Source organism: Schistocerca gregaria, chromosome 5, assembly GCF_023897955.1.
Source record: "Schistocerca gregaria isolate iqSchGreg1 chromosome 5, iqSchGreg1.2, whole genome shotgun sequence".
In the NCBI taxonomy this organism is placed as follows: Eukaryota; Metazoa; Arthropoda; class Insecta; order Orthoptera; family Acrididae; genus Schistocerca; species Schistocerca gregaria.
Window position 1 is genome coordinate 224,437,724 of NC_064924.1, and position 23,722 is coordinate 224,461,445.

At 37.1% G+C, this 23,722-nt stretch overlaps 1 protein-coding gene across 1 annotated transcript in view; it reads right to left on the reverse strand.

Annotated features, from left to right (window-relative positions):
• Window positions 1-23,722, reverse strand: part of LOC126272342 (spatacsin) — a 324,204-nt gene that overhangs the window by 118,824 nt on the left and 181,658 nt on the right. Inside the window, exons 19-25 of the mRNA XM_049975137.1 lie at window positions 20,692-20,892; window positions 20,460-20,579; window positions 18,475-18,652; window positions 18,158-18,375; window positions 6,747-6,910; window positions 1,257-1,392; window positions 953-1,162 (exon numbers count right to left, since the gene is read on the reverse strand). Of these exons, the coding sequence (XP_049831094.1) occupies window positions 953-1,162; window positions 1,257-1,392; window positions 6,747-6,910; window positions 18,158-18,375; window positions 18,475-18,652; window positions 20,460-20,579; window positions 20,692-20,892 (1,227 nt within the window). The remainder of the gene's footprint in view (window positions 1-952; window positions 1,163-1,256; window positions 1,393-6,746; window positions 6,911-18,157; window positions 18,376-18,474; window positions 18,653-20,459; window positions 20,580-20,691; window positions 20,893-23,722) is intronic.

Here is a 23,722-nt window from a genome sequence, read left to right on the forward strand (position 1 = left end):
GTGGAATTGATCTGGAACCAGCACACCACCTAGAATCCACAAGTGTGGCTATCTGGGTGTGTAATGTCAGCAATTTTATGCACAGTCATTAATCAGGGATTGTGTCATTTAGCTGGCACCAGATAGAGAGAGAAGGTAGATTTCAAAATGACAAGATCTCTCTTCAGAATGAGTGTTGAAAAATGTTTGACTTTTCATTGTTTATATCATATCAAAGTTTCCCAGTTTTTTCAAAATTCAATAAATGGAACTTAAAAGTTTCATTAATATACAAATTCAAAGTGATTTTTTTTCTGTTTCTTTTTATCTTTAATACTAATTACAAAGAAAGCCACTCTATTGTTCATTTTGATTAGAGATACAATAATGTGCTACAATATAACCATCTGTATTGTAGTTTTCCATAAATGTTTGATAAGCAGAAGTAAAAAACAATGTCAACAGTGCATTTCATGACCGCAATACAAAGTCAAAACAGAATTGCACAGCAACCAAACAAATTTCACCCTAGTACACAAAGGAGTTAATTACTTGGCCACAGCTTTCTTTTATTGTGTGATAAAGAAAACATTTACCATGAGGAAATCTGTGTTCTCTGCTGCAGCTATGGCTTGTCCTTCACTAGTTATCTACAACCACTGCTTTCAGAAGCTCAAGAAACAGTTTCACTTTTATGCTTTATATGTGGTTTTATGACAGCCATTACAAGTGTACAATCATCTGACTTATCGTGATGACTGGGTGTTGTGTGATGTCCTTAGGTTGGTTAGGTTTAATAGATCTAAATTCTAGGGGACTCATGACCATAGATGTTAAGTCCCATAATGCTCAGAGCCATTTGAATCATCTGACTTATAGCAATATATGATATTTTTCCTGTAAGTTTTGAGAATTTTACATGCTATCAATGATGAGGCTGTTACAGTTGTCTATTAATTACGTAAAATGTTACCTGATTTTTATGTCTGAAAAACTTCTGCAGCCTGCAACAGGAAATTATGTCACCCTGGTCTAGCAATTTTCCTATAACAGAATCAAGTTTCAGTATTTCCTCAGTTATTTCTACACTTTTTGATTGCTGAATTTTGTCAACTCCTGATAAATCCAGCAACTGTGTTTTTAAATAGCAGAGCTTCTGAGTAACAATACTCTCCGGGACTGTCTGAAAAATGAAAATCACATTGTGTTGACTGTCAGGTATTTAAAATGCATAAAAATTGGAATGAAACAAAAATTATAACTAAGAAGATTGTAACCTGTGAGTTTGTATCTAAATGAATCCAGCACAGCCACATTTCAAATTCAACTTCATCTTCAATTTGTCGATCCAAGATGCCACTGCTTAGTCTCGCTTTCTGGTACCACATTAATGACAAGTGCAGGATGCAGTATCTGAAACATGTTTGGTGCGTATTGAGAGATTTTTAATCATCTTCTGCATTTAGAAGAGCACTTTGTATTTGCCTTAATACTCACTGAAATTTCAGTGATGCACCTGGCAGAAGATAAAAAAAGGTACAAAAAGGATAAACATTGAACAAACATTATGTATCATAAATAACTCAGCTGCAGTCTCGGGATAGAGCCTTTGACTAGGAATAAAAATCTTCGATCCTGCCACTATTTAAATTCTGAATAAAACTCATCAGTAATGGTGACCAAAGAGTTATGGTATCAGAAGACACTTTTTTTCTGACAAGAACCTTGTCAAAGAGGATGAAAGAACAGACTGAGTTTCACAGCAATCTCTTGCCCTCGATGTAGAAAATGCCCTACAAGGTGAGAGAATCAGCAATTACCAACAGCATGAGGACGCAGAAGACAATAGAAACCACTGTATCAAGGAAATGTATGCAGTTCCTCAGGACACATTGCCTGTAACTGAAAAAGTAGGACGACAGTCCTTTCATTGGTGAAAGATTTCAGATTAATCCCCATTTGGTTCTGCAGGATGGGATTGCCTTAGGGGTCTTACTGCAAGGAAAATAACCAATAAAAGGGTATCATGCTGTCAAGTTAGATATAGTGTGTGTCAGTGAAGTGTAATGGAAAGAGCATAAGGATTTCTGATCGAATGAGTATACGATAATATCAACAGCAGTAGAAAATGATATAACGGAAGTAGAATTCATTCTAAATAGAAAGGTAGGGCAGAGAGCAAATTACTGTGAACAATTAAATTGTAGAGTAGTTTTTGATAGCAATCCCATGCCAACAACAGTAGTTCAAGTATATGTGTTACGGTCACAAGTAAAATCTGAAGCAAGAAAGTATCTGATGGTATTCAATGGGTAACCCAATATGTAAAGACGGATAAATATCTGCTAATCATAGAAGGTTAGAACACAATAATAGGGGAAGGAAGAGAAGGAGTTACTTGAGATTGTGAACATGGTAGCAGGGACGAGAAAGGAGAAAGCTACAGCAGTGTTCAAAAATCTCAAGAGGAGCAGGCATACCTGGAAAAGGCACAGAGTTACAGGCAGGTTCCATCTGAATTACATCATCATACGACAAACATGCCAAAATTAGAAACTGGATTGTAAGGCATACTCAGGAGGAGAGATAGGCTTGGATTGTAACTTCCTAATAATGAAGAGTAGACTGAAGTGCAAGAGAATCATCCAGAATAATCATAGAAAGACAAGAATAAATCAATATAAATCCCTTAGTAATTAAATAAATAGGAAGTGCAGAGAAGCAAAAGTGAAATGGTCACAGAAAAATGTAAAGAATTCCAAAAGGAAATGGTCGCTGGAAGGACTGATTCAGCAAATGGTGTACACTGAAGGATTTTGCAAGGGGAAGGTCTTGTCTAACAACGTGATAGGAGAAGGAACGGTAATTGGTAATGAAAATGTAGGGGGACAGTATCAGAGTCACAGTTTAGTAGAATTTGGATGACTTGTGATCAAATGAGACAGAAGGGATAGATAACACCCCTTCTAATTTGTAAAATCATTGGCAGAAGTAGCAACCAAATGAGTAATCAAGTTGGTTTGTTGAATCTGCGCAACTGGGGATACACCATCAGAATTTTGGAAAAGTATTATTCACACAATGCCAAAGATAATGAGGGCAGACAAATGTGAGAACTATCACACAATCATAGTTGTTAGATGACAGTCAGTTCATCATTTCGAAAGATAGAGATCTGAGAGAGGCAGTTGTCATTCTGTGACTGATAATGGAAGAAAGACTTAAGAAAAATCAAGACATGTTAATACGAAAAAGTGTTCAACAGTGTAAGATAGTGCATGATGTTCAAAATTCTGAGGCAAATAGGAGTAAGTTATAGAGAAAAATGAGCAATATACAATATGTACAAGAACCAAAAACCACCAATACATATGGAAAACCAAGTATGAAGTGCTAAATTACAAAGGACATGAGAAAGGCATGTAGTCTTTTACCCCCACTGCTCAATCTACACATTGTTGATGCAATGATGGAAATAAATGACAGGTTCAAGAATGAGATTAAAATTTAGGGTGAAAGGATAACAATGATAAGATTCGCTGATAACACTGCTATCCTCAGTGACAGTGAGGAAGATTTGGGGTCTTGCTGACCCATATGGACAGACTAATGAGTACTAACTATACATAGGGAGGAAATGGAATAAAGATTGAAGTAATGAGGAGTAGCAGAAACGAGATTAGTGAAAAACTTAACATCAAATTTGGCGACCACAAAGTAGATGAAGTTACGGAATTCTGCTGGCTTGGAAGCAAAATAACAAGAGACAAAATACAGAGGACATTAAAAGTAGGCTAGCACAGTCAAAGGGGACATTCTTCACCAAAAGAAGTCTACTTGTGTTAAATACAGGATTTGAGTACAAAATTTCTGAACATGTAAATTTGGAGCCTATTGTACTGTAGTGAATCGTGGGCTGGAGAAAACTGGAAAACAAGAGAACTAAAGTGTTTGAGATGTGGTAGTATAGGAGGATGTAGAACATTAGATGGACTGATATGAGGTTCTCCAAAGAATAGGCAACAGGAAAAGGTAAACATGGAAAATACTGACAAGAACAAGGGACAGGATAATAAAACAGGTTAACACACTTGGGAATTATCTCCATGGCACAAGAGAGAGCTGTAAAGCATAAAAACTGTAGAGGAAGAAAGTGACTGGAATACATCCCACATATAAATGAGCATGTAGGGGTGCAAGTGGTACTCTGAGATGGAGAGTTTGGCACAAGAGAGGAATTTGTGGCATGCTATATCAAACCAGTCAGAAGATTGATGACCCATATACATCATAAATAGAACATGCTGATTATTAAAATGATAGCAATAATGTCTACTTACTAGACAACAGGATGTCCCCAGAGAGACAGACAGAAAGTGGAACAAGCGTAAGCTTTACAAATCTGGTACTACATCGCCCACAGAAAAGACAGGAAAATGTAGCTGCATAAAGGTATTGGGGAAGAAAATAAGAAAAAGAAGGAGAGTTAAAGTTTCATATCCTGTCAGCAGAACAGTCATTAGAGACAGAACACAAGTTCGAGTTACTTAAGGATGGGGAAGGAAATTGGCTGTCCCTTTTTCAAAGGAGCCATCCCAGTTTATGTCTGCAGCGAGTTAAGGAAAACAGGGAAAACCTAAACCTGGGTAGCTGGACAGAGATTTGAACAGTTCTCCTCCCAAATGCAAGTCCGGTGTGCTAACCAATGTATCACCTCAGTTGGTTGGGGGACGAAGAGAAATAACTTGTTATACAGGCATACATACATACGTATATACATGCATACACACCACTGTGAGCCCACACAACTTGCCACGCACACGCACACGCACACGCGCGCGTGCCCGCACACACACACACACACACGCGCGCACAGACACACACACACACACACACACACACACACACACACACACACACACACACACGCACACTAAAATACGTAGTTCAATAGAAAGAGAAAGATGCAAAGGAGGAACAAAAGGATCTTAGCATACAAGTGTTTGATAGAATAAATGATTGCATTAAACCTTTTACCACCAACAGCGCAAGACATGTTATGCAACGTAGAAGCAAGAGTTTGGTCATTAGTTGTATTACTAGACTCCTTTGTACAATTGTTTTCAATTGATTGCATTTTGTAGATCTGTCATGAAGATATACACTACATTATACCTTGCTTCCTAAGCACTTCCTAGATAACTGGTGGGGACATGATTCCCATCATACGAGGGTTGAAACTTTAAGAGTGGCAACTATTTATTTACAGCTCGTACAAAATAGATACTTTTTCAAAGCTTTACTTAGCTTCAAAGTAGTCACCAGTATTGTTTATAACCCATTGCCAGCAATGTTAAAGTTGTAGAATACTCTTGGCACTGACACTAGTGTTGACAGTTCGAGCAGAGCGGTCTATTGCCCAACAAATTTGTAGAAGTTCTGAAGCAAATGACTTGGAGTGTTTCCTTCAGTTTAGAAATCAAGTTGAACTTACGAGGGCTTAAGTCAGTGGAGTGCAGCAGGTGTTATAGCACTTAGCAGCCCCATCAGTCAAACAAATCAGTAACAGCTTGCACTGTTCGTGCTTGAGCACTGTCCTGCAAAATGATGGTCAGGTCCTGCAGTAAGTGTCATCACTTCTGTCTCTAAGCTGGTCGTAGGTTGTGTTCCAAAAATGAACAGCATAGAGACAGATGTAGACAGTTTCTGCAGGACCTGACCACCATTTTGCACGGCAATGCTTAATAACATACAGTGTAAGCTGTTAATGATTTGTGCGACTGATGGGGCAACTACGTGTTACAACACCTACTGCACTCCCCTCAGTCCAATTCGATTTCTAAACTGAAGGAAACACTTCATGGCATTTGCTGCAGAACTGCTACAAATTCGTCACGCAATAGACCCTGCCGCTCGAAGTGTCAACACAACTGGCACTGCTAAGAGTATCTTACCCCTTCCACATCACGGGCAGTGCATTATACACAATGCTTGTGACTACTTTGAAGGTCAGTAAAGCTTTGAAACGCGTATCTATTTTGTACAAGCTGTAAATAAATAGTTGCCACCATTAAAGTTCCAACCCTCGTATAAGCGTCACTGCTGACTTCATCAACAGACTTGAGTCACACCAAGTGAGCAAGTTGGACATTTTTGTCAGTTTTGGCGTGGTCTCACATCTTACAAGGGTTCCACACACAAGGTCACTGATTCTGATCCACAATAAATTTCAGGTGAGCATCACTGTTTTGTTTCCAAATACTCTTTCCTCAACTTTGCCTGTATTTAACAGCAAACTTTTTGAAAAGAATGAGGGATCACAATATGTAAGCTCTCTCTCTTCATCAGTGGGAACCTTTCTTTATCTATAGAGTTTAAGGAGAGAGCAATGACATCAACAGCTCCTCTATCAACCATTTAGTCTGCAACAGCTTGCAACATATGGATGAAGCTGTAAATATAGATGTTGCCCAGCTGAGATATAGTTTTAGGAAATTAACCCTGACTGGCAGTATTCTCAAAATTTTATCACGTGCAACAGGAAAACATTGACCAGTTTTTTGCATCTACTTTCTCATTTTCTTTTCATTAACATTTATAGAAACGAGTAGGATAGATATGATGTCCATGAATTCACTGCCATATCCTTCACAAACAGGAAAATCATTATTTGTGCATCTTGCTGAAATGTTTGCAAGTGGCAGTTTTCATAACCATAGCGATTGCGTTATTAAATCACATGTGATACAATATGACAACAGGCTTACCTCTCTGTGAGTGTTTTTGCAGCTTGTGAACATTTGCGAAAGAACTCTGCGACTAGTGCTGCATTTACTTGTTCATCTGAAAATATGTTGTGCCATTTTTTCCAGAAATCTTCTACATCTTCAATACTTTCAGATTGGTTTAATGCAGTATAATCATACGAACACTGAAAAAGTAAATGGAGCTGAAGTTTGTATACTGAACATTACCAAAAATTTATAATAATTTTCTTTGTTTCAAAACCGAATTTCTTCTGTTACCTCAACTTTCACTAATGAGTGAGAAAATGAGGCGATGAAACTGCTACCAGTGACATAAATCTCTTAATTATTGATTTAATAACATACAAAAAAATAAAGTAAATTTTTGTTCTATTATCTTATACTAATGTTTATATAATATGATCATTCAGTAGAAACATTAAATACAGGAAATAAGTAAATTTGTGAAGAGCTAGAATTTTTTTGTCATTTCATGTTTTGTATGAAATTATCTTCAAAGCACATATTATAACTGTAAAAATCTTTTGTACAAAAACACTTTAATGTGTTTACTGAAAATTAAGTATTTTTATTTCATTAAGGAAATTTTCATTAACTTTGCGAACATCACAAGCAAACACAAAAGAATTGAGATAATATGTTTTGTTGGGAATAACAGCATTAGTCAATTATTTGCATGATTAAAATTGGGTTTTATTAAGTAACAGAAATCGTTTTACAAAATTATTTTTATTAAAACGTGTAAATGACAGATTTTGGGAAAAACTATGGCTGTCTGGATATTAATAGACAAATTATAACAGATTGGTATAATTTTTAACATTAATAATAAAAATAATTTCATGTGACTCAATAGTCTTGTGCAAGTCTTTCAATTAAGATGTCCCTTTCTCACAGTTAATGAAAATAATAAGAATTCAGTAATTTTATGTTGGAAAGTGTTGCATAGTTATGACCTTAATCAAAATATTGTTATAAATGTGAAAATTCAAAATATTTAAGCCAATGCAACATTTTTTATAGAGAAGTTACATTGTGTAGATGCAAATGACTGTTAATGATTACTCTTAGAGAACAGTAGATTTGCACTGCTCAATACAATAAGCTATTCAGTAGCTCTTCAATTAGTTATTTTCTTGCAGTAATTAGTCTTCCATTAATCTCCAATTAGCATGCAGTCTGACAATTCGAGGCCTTCACCTGCGACCACAGCTATCTGCATTACAGGTATAGTCTGCACGTTGCCACTGCTCTGGCTCCTTAGGAGTGACCTCATTGACAGATACAGACAGGCATGGTGCATCAACCACAATGAGCTGGACTGTGTCCAAAACACAACAGTCTGTTCTGATGTGGAACTACAGCCAGCACCACAGAAACATGCTGCACTTGCTTTGTCATGACAGGCATCAACCTTGAGACCAGTGGTGTGTGCATTCCACACAACAGTGCCACAATCAGAAGCACCAGTCTGTTACAATGATTCATATGCTTTCCAAGAATTGACCAGATATCACTCTGTCGGGCATGTATTTATGACAAGTGTCAGCCATTCTCTGGCAATTTCATCTGCAGAGCCACTTCATGCAATTCCATAACAGAGCAAATGCCAGGATTTACAAAACATGGTTCTGGCAGCAGTTTGTTCTCGAAGATAAGTAGCCACTATAAGCAGCCAGATTTCACCCTGTGAACTTTTCCCCCTCTGACTTGGCCTCTCACAGATTCAGTGCTCCAAGATTAGTATTTTTGTTTGGAACTTAGACTGTCAACTTTGATCAGTAGTTGCTACTACTATACTACTGAAAAGACTGAAACTTCCTGAACAGGTGCGCTAAATGAACGTACAATGTATTAGCCCTACTGTACACTAGTTCAGTGACTCATGTCATTGTGATTCCTTCTGGGGAACATATAATCTTTCAAACACTTTTTTGAACTGAGACTAAATAATCCTTATTGTTCACGAATCAAATCATTAATTTGTGGTTAAGTCCAGTCAGCACACTAAGTCAACGCTGAATGAATTTGTTTGTATTTTATGCAATTTTTGTGTGGAATGAAAATAAATGCTAACTGACTATAACCAGGGAAATCAGTTATTGAGTATGAGCTACAGATCAATTTTAGCAATGAAGATTTTTTAAGGGTCATTTTTTCCATACATGTTCCTGTGTGCTAAGCAAGCTTTCTTGTTCCACGACGGCAGCGTAGAAACAAGATGAGCTGTACAGTTCATGATGACACATGACAATACACTTCTCTCTTAAACCACTCTGTTGCCCACACCTGTCAAGTTCTTCTATGCCTTAAACCTGATGTAAGTACACATACCTTACCTTATGTTCAGCTAAAATTCCAACTCAATGCCAATTGTGCCTCACACTTCTATTTGTGTTTTTGCACAAATGCATGCCCTACACTTACTCAAGTGTCTTCAATGACACAGCAGGACTCTCTGCCAGTCCTCAGTGCTACCACACACCATTAAATTCTAAGTTGTCCTCCATGATAAAAGAGGGCTTCATGCTGCTCCTGCCTCTTCAAATTCTTAGTGACCCAAACCACATGCTCCACCATCCCTGATGTCAGTTGTGATATTCCTGGGCTTCCAGCCCACCACTGCCCATTGTGTGGTGGAAGCCCACAGCATTTCAGCTGCCACAGAACTGACTCATGTGCTCCAATCACAAAATATTTACTACCATTCATTTTAAGGCACTTTTGGATGATTAGACACCTCTGGGTACTACAGTCATGCATGACCAAGCATAGTAGCCATGATGACATTCTAAGTAATGTTTGATTCCGTGTTTGCATGTAGCCGTGCACCATGAGGAAGCCAGCACACTAAGAAGTAAGATTGAAACCAACATGTATACACTGAACAAAAGGGAGGGTATAAGAAATGATGTATGGAATAAATATCTATTGGCTGTAGACAAAATCATAAAGTCTACTGGATACAGGTACTGTATAAACTGCTCTACATTGTTGCGTTTTGGCTTGGGTAGGACTTGCTTAAAGAAACACAGTTGTAACAAATTTTACACTGACACAGCTTCTTCAGGGATACTGGCAGTAACAGAAAATAGTATAACAGCAAAGTGACTTGCAATGTGGGCTGAAAATATGAGATCTTTTAATATTGTTTCTCGTGAAGGTTTCAAAAAAGTAGGCCAAGAATGACTAGTTCTAGGTGCACAATATGGAGAAGTCAGCATCTGAGATGGCATGGCATATTTATTTACTATAAGTAGAAATATCAAAGAACAGGCTGATGCGATTTGAAACAACATAACGCCTTGGGTTACTACTGAAGTTATTAATAAAGCATGTGTTGCAACAGTTAATAAGTGGATTGGTTTGCATAATCAGATGCATTATTCAACCCTTATGGCACATTACATAAATACGGATTTGTCTGTTGTGAATAATGTTTTGTTTACAACTAAATTTGTCATATAAAGAAGACATAAGTAAATATTTTGAAAGAAACAGAAGAAAGGATGGATGATTGGGACATTTCACCTGACACGTTGCATAATTTTGTTTTTGTCACTGGCAAAGGTACCAATACAATAAAAGGCTTCGAAAATCGAAAAAGGGTTCTTTGTGCTACTCACTGTACAAGTACAGTATTTAGCCAAATTTTTGTTGAGGATAGCACCTTGTTAAATCATGCCCCACACATTGCAGAAAACCTAAATACTGCAAAACTGTATGGTACATGAAGCGGCCTCTCCTCATATTTGAAACAAGAAGTGTGTACATGCTGGAACAGCTTGTTTGCTATACTACAGTCTTTACACACTCAATATAATGAAGTTGCTGCTTTAGTATAGAAAACAATTACTGTTACTTATTCTAGTGCTATGATATTGAACTTCCAGGAAGGTGAATTAGAAGATCAAAAAGAACTTACAATCAAGTCAGTCAGTTCTTTGGTTTCACAAAATTCTACAAATCTGGACTGTCAATGACAATGAGTGCGAAGTGACTTTAATTTGTGCAAGTAGAAGTACTGTTTCACTCTGGCATGAGGAAAGGATAGATCTGCAATGAAATAGTGTTACTGGTGTGTACTGATAGATACGTATTTTTAACAGGAGTTACAATGTATGAAAAACCAAACCCTGACTTTCCTATGGGAGGAGGTTACAATTACTTAGAAGCATAAAACTTCTATGTTGTTTTGGCCATCGTTTTGTGACCTGAATATGCTTGATGCAAATGGAAAGAAGGAAACTCTTACCAGTATGCAACAAATATGTGCAATTTAAGCAGGTACAACATGCAACCATTACCACAGTCATTTTTGTATAGTTAGTGCATAGTCCCTTATAGCCAGATGGAAGCATTATAATTCATATAATAATCCATTAAAGTTAGGCACATGTTTTTTTGGATATGACTTCATGATTTCCATATCAGTTCTGTATTACCACTCTCTCTTTTCTTTATTAACAGAGAGCCTTTAAGTGTAGTAGCATCACCAAGTAGAAAGAAGGATCTTTTCATGGATTTAAACTTCAATGCACCTCAGTGATAATGATGACATCTTAAAATGGTGGAGCAGACCAGACTCAGCTTCACTCGTAAGACATATTTTATGTATTCCAAGCAACAGGTGAAACTAGTAAACGGTGCTTTAATAGCACTGGCGTGTTATTAATAAATCACCACAACCAATTAAATCCTGAACACGTCAGTGATAAACTACTCTTTAAAAATAGCTTCAGCTTTTATTCTCTTGCAAACAAGGGAAAAATGTAAAAGTTATGGCTATAAATATATAAAGTTCTTCACATGTTTTCTTTTCAAAGATACCTGTCTTTTAGAATTCAAGAATAGTACTTAATTAAAAATGAAGATTATTTCCTGTTAATGACAAACAGAAGAAATCCTCTGTTTGAAAATGAGTTATATATTTTTTCTATGATTCTCCTGAAATAACAAATTATTTTCCATGTGCAGTATGATGTGAAGCCTGATTAGGCTCACTTATTTGAATGCCCAGAGTGCAAAAACCAGACACGGAGTGAGTATGTGGCCAAGACAGCCATGTCAGACATGTCACTAGCAGCTTGGTTGTCCCTTTTAGCAGGCAATTCATAACCAGTCAAACATAGAGTGTTGCAGCACTTTACTGGATACAGCACATTTTTGAACTCTCACTAAAAGGCGTTCTCTGGATACTTCCACCAAATTATGGAACTCCCTTGTGGCACAACATCCAGCACTCAGTTCTTTTCAGGACAGTTTCCATCATCCATGGATTGATTCATTTTCTGTTTCATTTCCTGTACCTGATGCATGCACATGCACCATATCCACATTCATTCTGGTCACTGGTGGCATTTCTCCACTATCCACTGATGCCCCTGGCAACCTATCAGTTTCTGTGTTATGTAGTGTTGCAGCTACATATTCACACAGTGGTGCTGCAATTCTATTATTATTTCCTGCATTCCACAAATCTGCTGGGGGAGTGATGAAGTATCCAAAGCCTTCACCTGGAACCACAGCTACCCACGTACAGGCATGGTTTGCAAGTTGCTCATGCTCCACCTCCATAGAAGACACCCCCTGAGCAGTCCCTGACAGTGACAGTACAGGAGGCATGGTGTGTCACCCATAACAATCTAGACTGTGTCCAAAACATGCTGGTCTATTTTACAGTGGAACTCCAGCTGGCACCATGCAAACATGCAGCACTAGCTTCGCCGCAAGAGGCACCAGTCTCGAAACTGATGGCAAGCGCATCCTGGACAACAGTTTTATAATCAGAAGCACTACTTTGCTTCCACGAATTACATGCCATCCAAGCAGCAAGAAAATATTACTTTGTCAGGCACGTATTTAGGATGGTGGCTGGCCATTCTCCAACAGTTCAGTCTGTTCAGCCACTGTATGAAATGCTGAGCACAGAGACCACTAAGACCTACATCATGGGGACCCTGTAGCAGCCTACTCAGGAGGATACTGCACTACAGCCACTGCAAGTAGCCAGCCAATGCCCTGGGAACTTTGCCTCCTCTGACATGGTCTCCCATGGACTTGGTGCTACAAGACTGGTATTTTTGTAGGGAGCTTAGACTGTCAGTTGTGATCAATATTTTCCATCACTATACTACCAAATGAATTTCGACTTTGCCACACTTCCTGCATAGTGCTAAATGAAAATAAAACTTACTATCCCTACTGTAAACTAATTCAGTGACTCCTGTCATCGTGATTCCTTCCTTTTAAGCACTTTCATGGACAGACTAAATAATCTTTATTGTTTATGAATAATTAATTTGTGGTTAAGTTTAATCAACACATTAAGTCAATGCTGAACAGGTTTGTTTGTATTTTTGCATTTTTTTGTGTGGAATGAAAGTGAACACTAATTGACTACAACCAGTGTCAGTCTGTTATTGAGTGTGTACTACCACGTAGGACACATCACTGTAAGTTTTCAGTGAGATGGTTTTCTGTAATCTGAATTAATAATGTCAAATACAACACAAAGAACGAATGTGTGGAATTACTAACCTACTTCAAAAAGAAAATTCAACTATAAAATGAGTATCTGGAATAATAGGAAAACCCAAGAAGAAAGGAGACAAGATATAATGAAACTCAACATAGCTTTTTCATCTATAACAAGAATAAGGTAAGTAAGTTTTGTATTGAGAAGGGGGGAGGGGGGCCAGAGGGAGGAATACACTAAATCAAATGAACATTAAACCAAAAACATTAGGATATTGTGAGACAGAATCGCTGGCCGGAAATCACCTACAAGAGATAACATAGATATGAAAGAAAGTGATGATACAACACAAACTTTCAGAACTATTAGTTCCTACCTTGGATAGCTAAAAAGGAAGGGCAGGTCATTCAGGCCACAGCATAAGAGGAGACCCCCTATAGTGAGAAAAATGAAGTGAAGGAGGAGGAATCGGAGAGAGTAGGAGGTTAGAACTGATCAATTTTTACTTTTATGTATGTGTATTGGCAGTATTTCCTAATTTCTAACAATATTCATAATGTGCAATTAATTGCACTTCGGAAAATTGATGTATGAAGCCAATTTAGTTTAAACTGATATTGTAGCTGAGAAGTAGGAACTTACTCAATCCAAAAATTTTTGGCCCTCAAACATGCAGTAGTTCCCCGTGTTCTTTAGCATCATTTTCATATTTACCAGGAAATAAAAGCACTGGATATCAAAAACTGTACTGTCAAGGTCAGAGCTATTCCGGTATTTATGAACACACACACACACACACACACACACACACACACACACACACACACACACACACACACACACACCTGCAAACCACCATAAAAAAGGAGTTCTATTGATTATAAACATTATGGCAGAAGGAAATGATAAGGGGTAATCAGGCTCTTGCTCTCTACAGAGCAAGAAATTCACATCACTTTGTTTACAGAAGAAAGGCGAACATGATTTTCTGTGCAGTTGGAGTTACGGTACTAACAGCTTATAACTGGCAAAAATTACATTATGAAGTAGAGAGAACATTCTGGGAGCATATAGTTTGTTAAGTAAAATCCTGGTCAAGTTCATCAATAGAAAAATGTATTTGACAACAAAGTAAAACAAATACATACACTGTATATGAACAAAATAAAAATGCACCTACAGTGCCATCTGAGGTGTGCTTGAAACCACGTTTTCTGCATATTTAAGTGGAAGAGACCTCCAAATGCATTGAATTTGCATTGGCAGCTATTTCACAGTGAATTTTACTTGTGCACAATGCATGGGTTTACCACAAAAAGGTTAATAACCATTTTTTCCACTTTTGGAGTCACTTTACCGATTGAGCCATGTTATTCAAAGTTATCCATGTCTTTAACCAATTTATAGCAAGTTACCCACTTCTGTACAAGTTACTTTGATTTACCCATATATTTAGACACTGCAGCATTACTCATTTTCGTAACTTTCGGGCGGCTACAGAGAAACGCAGCCTCAAAATACGAAGTGTAAGTTGCACTCATGTCTCTTCCTGAGTACCTCAGTCAAGAATTCAAAGTAAACTAATGATTATGGACACTGCATGAGGACAAAGGTTTCCTCTCTTGGGTTGTGAAATAAGTAAGGCAGTATCCTTTACCATCTGTTTGTAGTGCTGACCACGTTAACAGACTGTATATACGGTACAACAATACCAAGTTAATTGAAAGATTAGCTACGTATTTTATACTGGCATGCTCACCAACAAGTTATCAGTAAGTTTACATGGCTGTCACCTAGTACACTGGTAATACCCAATATACTTTCGTTCAGCATGATCTGAACATAACAGCTGGGCCACAAGCATCTGTGTCAATACTCAGATGATTTGGATGTTTAATCTTGACAGCAGTTTCTTGAAACCTTGAAACTGGAACTGACACACTAACACATATCTTATCCATCATCCACCAGGTCTTAATTTACATTATATTCTTCATCCTTGGTTTCTCCCTAAAAGTTTTCCCCCCCTCTTTACTAAACGTGTTCTCTATCATCACTATTTCTTGGTTCCAATAACTGTGTTTGACTCCTTACTGATTTGTTTGCCTTAAATTTATCAGCAATAAACAAATCATTAACACTAATATGGTGCATTTTTTATATTTTGGTTGCTAGAGCACTGTTATTTTGTAATCAGGACTGATACCATGTACTTCTCATTTATATCCTTATATGCCTGGTTTTGACCATATTAAACAGTCGTCTTCACACCAGTTCATCCTTTCTGAGCATTGTTTAGCATCACTGCTTATTGATTTGAAGAAATGAATTATATAAAACCGATAATCTAGGTCTACAGATATGACTGTTTCAGGAATTTTTTTTAACAAATTTAGTAGAAATCATGGATGTCTCCTTATGATTACAGTGTTGAGAGAAAAGTCATGAAGCCATAAAATTGATTGAGCATTTACCCACTGCCTTAGAACATAAAAAACAATGAAAATTAAAGAAAGAAATCAAATATGATTTAGAATTTATGTAAGAGTCTTAATAGGTAATACTGTAGTGCATTTTCTTTCTTTCTGCAAAGATGGTGTTAGAATTAAGTTCAGTTGTCACAAGATTGCCATAAAATAGGCTTATAGAAAGCTATGTAAAGGGCCACAATGTAGCCACAGAAACAGTTGAAAGATAAATATATACACAGACCTTCTGACATAAGGATGTGCTCAGCATCATAATAAACTGTTGTTCAATTGGAATATGGAACAAGCATTAAATCAAAATAAACCAAATTCTCAGCACTTTTTTGTGCAAGAATGTAGACTATCCAAATACAGACATTCTTTCCCAGAGCAAATACAGTAAAGGAACATGATTATATGGTTATATAAAGCACAGGTACTGAATAGCCCAAGCCAACTGGGATGAAAACTGGTGGATTGTTGAGAGTAGAAAATAAGAGAATACCTAAGCCAAATTTGAATGAGACTGAAACATGGAAATTTGTTAATAATCTCCTGAAGTACATGTAATGAAAAGAATCATTTCAACATAACAAGAATGTCTTGCAATAATATTTTATGAGGATACACTGATCTGTAGACCACAAACACTGGTGATATGTATAAGTGAAAGTAGAAGATACCAGCATCAAATTTATTTCTTATAAGTTATACAAAGGTGATTCAAATGAAGTTGTTTAATGTGCTGTAATATTTTTAACTGTAACAATGAACAAAAAAAACTTATTGTCATTTTTTGTAGTAGTCTGCTTGGTGCTGATTGCACATATTCCACTGCTTAAGAAGTGCACAGATACCCTGATAAAAGAATTCTTTTGGTCATTTGTGTAGTCAGTCATGCACCATGGTTTTCACCTCTTTTTCACTTATGAAAGCCTCCCTCCCGTTGCTTCTTTGAGTACACCAAACAGATGAAAGTCACTAGGAGTGAGGTCTGGTGAATAAGGAGAATGTACCAGACATTTAGCTTTAATTTACTTAATAGTCTCAACTGCTAATGAGCTACATGGCCATGCTGTAGCAATACTCCTATCAGAAGTCCTCATTGTTTACTACTGACTGCAGGGTGAAGCTGATTTTTCAGCGTGTCTGAACACGAAGTACTGGCTACCATCACTCTCCTATCCATGTAATGGTCCAAAATTACTCTCTTTCCATTCCAGAAGAGAATGAGCACGACTTTCCCCGCACACAGTTGAGTGTAAATTTTTTTTTTTTTTGTTTTGGCGATGAGCTGTGCCACCATTGTTTGCTCGACCATTTCTTTTATGGTTGATGATAGTGGATCAAAATTTCATCGCCTGTAACAATTTTTCCCAGAAATGCATCACCTTTGATGTAGAAACAATGCAAAAGTTCTTCACAGGCATCAACATGACAGTCTTTCACAATTCAGCAATCAACTGACGTAGCAACCATCTAGCAGACATCTTACTGAAGTGCAGTACATTGTGAACAATATTCCGCAATGAACCAATGCTAATCTTCAAACTTGTGGCAATTTTGTTCAGAGTTATGTGACTGTTTTCCTTTACAAGATCCTCCACTAATGCAATGTTCTCACCCATCACTACGCAGTGAGCCTGCCCTGTTCTTGGGGCACCTCCACGGCAGTTACACCACTTTTGAAATTCCTAGACCACTTGTAAGCTTGCTGTAAATACAAACATGAATCTCCAACCTCCACTGTCATCCTGTGATGAATCTCAATTTGTTTGACACATTCACCACACAAAACATGTATCACCGTTCGCTGCTCAGTCACAGTGCATGTTGACAGCAGGGCAGCTATCTTGCTGTGCATGCTGCTGCCTTCTCCCACATGGCACCATCACTCTGCTACCTGCCAGTCATTTTCTGTACCTCAAGGAACACTACTGCCACCTCCCAACTCCACCACACAATTTTTGAAATTTTATGGATCTTTTGAGGTTTTCATTTGAACCAATCTTGTACCATAAAAGTGACAAACAAAGATTATTTCTACTCGATTACTGCAAAGGCACTACGAAGAGGCACATATAAAGTCATCTGACTACCCATCGTAGCAACATGTCAAAGACAAATTCAAAAATGCAGATAACAGAAATAAAACGGTCTGAGAAAAAGATTTCAGAAAAAAGATAGCAGAAGAAAAACTAATGATGATTACATTAAACCCAATGCTACTACAGTATAATGTAGTGAACAGAAGATGTAAATGGTTCATTCCCCCCCCCCCTCCCCCCCCCCTCCCCCATTGTTGACCACCTGCATACAATGAGATCAATGTCAGTACAAATAAATAAACTTCATTTCGTAATATGGGTAAGATCAGTGCAAACACAAAATTTAGTACTTTTTATACTGTATTCTGCACACAGTGAAAATCAAAAATTGTAGAGCACCAACGTTCTTAAAATTACCTGAGCAATGAAAATGTCATCTTTTGGTATCCCTGTAATTGCTGCCAAATTTAGCGCTTTCTGGTGAGAGTTTTCTTGTAGAAGTTCACTTATGCAGCGCTGAATTTCTTGTTTGTGGTCATCAACATTTACTGAACAAAGGACTTCCAAATCTGGCCTGACATTACTATCTGCTAAGCACTGTACTACCTCCAGTAAATAATGAAAATCAGGTGCATCTGCACAAAAGGAAAAAATTATGTAGTTTGAACAAATGAGATGAATAACGACAACACAAGTTTACATATCTACATTTTGACATATACAAAACAACAAACCTGGTAAATTATCTGAAAATCCGGAATCACGTAATGTTCGCAGAAATTGCTGCTGACAGAATGTCGATGTAAAGCAGTTAGCAGCAACAATAGCAATCAGGCGAATAGATATATATGACAGCCAATAACCATTTGTTAGGAATGCATCATCTGGTGTATCAATATCTTTGAGGGATGCCTGTAAGGATACATAAAAGTTATTGCAACCAAACAATGATGACAAATGTAGATCCATGTTGCTTTTTCCTACATGAAACATCATTATTGTGCATGTGGTATAATATGTAAGAACAGGACAATATGGTTTTGTATGTATGCAGAGAAGGATCAAACAGCTTTCTATACCAAACTTTGACATGAATGTAATTAAATGACAATGAGAAAATGAACTTTATTGCCTTGATTATATCAAGAGCTTGCAAAGATATTGGCTATGGAGTTCATTTTTTATGATTGTAAGGTATTGAAGCAGGATTTAACTACATGGAGATTCATAAAAAATTCGAAAAAGTAATCTGGTGTTTATCAGAAGTTGTAAAGTCCCTCACTTTATTCGTTAATGTCTTTTCTTGTTGATTTCTGCAGCTATTGGACTATTGGACTCAAGCTTTACAGAGAGATCACACTTTGTTACAAAAATAAACTGAAATGTGCCTAATACAAATGTGGCTCTCTCATACTTTCAAATATTAATCAAAGAATGAAACATATCACTTTCAAATAATAACAGTAGATGTCAAATTACTTCGCTTTATTGTTCCTTTTGGACATAACACACTTATTCAACAATGCCTACACTCATCCCGTTTCATTTAATGGTTACTTTTGTTTCACATTCACACTGAAGCAATCATTGCTACACTACACTTCCATGTTTATAAAACTGGTAATGATGGACCATAGAAGCCTTTTTATTTACATTTTACTATCAACGTTTCTCCAATTAAATTACTGGTTCTCAAATGACACACTATATCAGCCATAAATCTATTAATACCCTATGTCTTTTCATGAAATTACTGAATTACTGAAAGACTTTCATTCCACAAACTGATGTAACACTCTCTATTATTAATTCCACTTCCTACCAAATTCTGCTCATTACTTATCCATGAAGTGGAGGTGTGTGACCATCCTGTATGGAAGTTCAACATTGAGTCTTCTCAGCATTCCAAGAAAGTGCTTAATCACTAGCGCTGAAGTGCTGTTGTTACTATACAGCAGCTCCCTCATAGGAAAGGCACACTCAACACCAAAAGTTGCAGAAGCCCGCAATAAGCAAGTAGCTACATAAGGAGCAAGTTATTGATACATTATGACATCAAAGACAGCAGTACTCCTTATAAAGGTATTCAAACACTACTTTTTCAGCATGTAAATTTTCACTAGTAACTGTCATCAACTCCCTTCCCTGCTTCCGCTGCACCACTATCCATGCCTTCTATTCCACCAATGCACCTACTACTCTTTTCCCCTTCTCTAGGTCTCTCCTCTTCCCTTCCTCTCCCCCGGCACAGCCTCCCTACAGTGCACCTAACAGCCTTATCGTGTACCCACCAAGTCCCTGCTTGCTCCCACAGCTGCACATCATTTTCCTTCACCCAATTCCTGCTACTGCTCCCCATCCTCAACCCATGCCTTCTCCTTACTATCATCACCCACCTCAGATTGCTGTTCATGTCAGATGCTGGGAAAGCCCACTATCAGGCCAGAGTGGCCACTGACTCAATGCCTCACCTATGTGATGAGTAGCACCAATCTATTCCTTTCATACTGTTATTATTCAACATGGACTTTACATTGTTTGACATTTTCTCCTGAAATGTTCTGGGCAACAGGTAAAGGCATTCAATGTGACTTAATAAAAAAAAAACGAAACACCAATGCAGAAATGAAGGTGCGTCAGTTGTAGCACTGTTAGAAATAAAATTGTTAGCATTAAATGCACGATACGAGGCAGTTACACATACAAACACACAGCTTACCTTTTTCCTCAAGTTTACACACATATTTTTGAAAAGCTTCAGAGTCACTGAACTGCCACCAAAATCTTGATTTGTCACACAGAGCCTCAAGAAGGTACTAAAGGTGCACAGAGGATTATCCTGTAAAATATGCAGTTCACTGTTATCTTGGACATTAAAATTTGCATATAAAAGAAAATAATGTATTACTTTTTGTTCATTTATAACGTCTATAATTTTTTAAGGTATTTACCATCAAAAATATCTTGAAACCTCTTTCTAAAGTTGGTAAGAAACGAGCTCGAACAGTTTCTTCCACTACTAACTGCAGTTCACGATGGGTCCACAGCTGTTGTCGAAGAGCCAATTCAAGCTTTTGTGAAAGGGTGGAAACATTTTTTGGTGGCAGTGATGAAAGCAGCCAGGTACATGTGCATTCTATAACTGATGAGGGCTGAAATGAAGAAGAATACAAAATAATTTTTGTAAAGGTTGTAAGCACAGAAGAAAAAACAAAAATTAAGATTTAATGTTCCATTAAAAACAGCTCAATTGAGATGGAATATAAATATCCTCATTTCAGTACCAGTGGCAGAGTGATGGATGAAGCAGGAACTGAGTTGTGTCCTATTTAGAGGAACCAGCTCAGCATTTGTCTTACAACATCCAGCTGGATGAGGATTTGAACCACACTTGTACTAACCATCAACATGAATGTTGAGAACATAAAGAAAAAGACCTGAGCTAAAGCACAAAACTGGCCAGAGTTCCTAAATAAAGTAATGATTTTAATCAAACAGCGTAGTAGTAATATGATGATGTCTTTCTTTGGTCATTCGGGCTGATGAGTCATAAAAAATATTGCTACATGCTAATGACAAGATATGAGTACATCAAACATCCCATGAAGTGATGAATTCCACTAGCCAACAAGGCACCATTCAGACAGATGGTGAAGAAAGTCTCATGCCGGGGGACGCATATATGGAATGAAATACTGTCTCTCATACTAGCAGTGAATGATACAAAGTCCACTGTTTGATTATGTCCATCTGTTTTTTTATTACAAGTGCCCCGTAACTCAGCAAGCTGATATGCCATCTATCACTCCTAGATTGTCAGAATGGTTTGAGCAACCTTGCAGAGACAAGAAAATGCTTATGAAGCCACCCACATCACTTAACCTCAGTCATTGTGAGCACAACCTGGGACACTAACGAGCAATATATGCTTACCTTGGATGAAGCTTCAACTTATCTCTTTCAGTTGTGAATGGTAGTTAAGCAAATGTGGAATCATACAGCTCCCCAATGCCTTTGGTGTCTCAAAGAGTCCACACTGAGATACAATGTCATTTCCCTTAGATTGAAAGAGGGTGCTACAGGCAACTAAGTAGATGCCTTTAATTCAACTACTCATGAGTTTCTTTAGTATGTTAACAGAAGAACCAAGGAAAGAAGCAAGACCTTCTATAAAATGGAGCAAACAAAAATCATTATTACTAATAACCAACTATTAGTATTACTAAAGTTACTCTCATGGAAAAATGGTACTATCTATTACAATTTATAGTTGTTTATACTGTCAAATATTACAATAATTTACTGGGTTACATCATACAAGAATGCCTTCACATGCTACCGATATGATCTGAAATTTTCTCTAAGAATTATAGTACAATAATACTATGAATGTACCATTTATGAAACTATATGCCATCAGTTACGGAGAAAATGCCCAACAGGCAGTTAATTAATTAATTCACTCACTCACTCATTGTGTTCCACTGATGCTATCAACAAGGAGAACCTACAGGGATGTGGAATGAGCCAAGGAACATATTAATAAGAGACAAGAAAATAAGAGAAAGTTAATTTGCATACTTTATTAACAATAAACTATCACTACACTACACAATGCTATTCATGCTTATGCCAGTTAAGTTTAATCACGCAAATTAAAAAGAAAGCTGCTATTTTGCAAAAAAAATAAAAATAAAAAAAGCTGCTACTAGAAGAGTAAAGGTTACTTGAATACGATGGTAGGCCTACTTTCCAAAGAATAAGTTTATCCAATGTAAATATTGCATCCTATTTACAGCACTCTGCTACCTGTCCTGCAGCTCTGCAATGAATAATGCTGTATCCCTTCTGGCTAACAGAACTTTCCAGTTCCTGAATCTAGATATTCTGATAATTTGTAGAAATACATTTTTAATTTTACTTTGAATGATTAGGGATTTCAAATTTCTTGCTTCATGTTAGAAGGGAGCTTGTTGAACGTCTTCTTATTAGATTACATAACTCCACTCTGTTGTTAGCAACAAAAACCATTAAGAAGGGGATATGTTGGGAAGTGAGTGTAAGAATTCTGAAATTAGTGAAAAGGCTTCTGCAAGAGGTACAATTATCTAATTTACACAATATTTTTACTGTTTACTTCTGCTGAATAAATTCTTTGTTTACTTTAGGTGTACTGTCCCAAAGATAATTCTATAAGATTACATAAAGTGAAAACATGTAAACTAAGTCAACACTCTTGTCTTTGGGTCAAAACAATTGAAAATATTTCTAAGAGCAAGTTACACTCAATTGAGCCACTTCATTAGTTTACCTACATGTTGACTCCATTTTAACATGTTATACAACTAGATTCCTTGGAATTTCAAACAGTGTGTTTCATTTAGTGTATGATAACTGATGTCTACTTTTGGTGTTAAGAGGTCATTGTTGCTTGTTTGAAATCACATAATATGAGTCTCTGTGTGATCAGGGCACAAACTGTTAGCTTTGAACCATTTGTAGCCCTTCAGCTACCACCTTAGCTGTGTCTGGCAAGATTGAGTTCAGACACTTGTGCCAACAACAAACATCACATATTTTTGATCACCCTAAAAAGTCATTGGAAGATTATTTACAAAGGTGAAGAACAAGAAGGGTTCCAGTATAAACACTTTTGGGACTGTACACATTTGATTCTCTGTGTAGTAGAATTTTGTGATCTACACAATCAAATTCTTTGGCAAGATACACCAACAGGGTACGTTTCCTTGTTTAGCTGTGCTGGTGACCATTTTATTTGAGGGGCCTTGCATTGCTTTCTCTGCTGAGAATCCTTTAGAATATCCAAGCTGAGAGTCAATTAACAAATTCTGTTCAGTTGAATGAGTCAGTATTAATTCATAAGACAATTTCTTAAACTCTATCCGCAGGACACCACCTTATCGTAGCTCTAACTGTATGGGTGGAGGGGTTTGCACATTTGTGTGAAGCTGAGAGCTATGC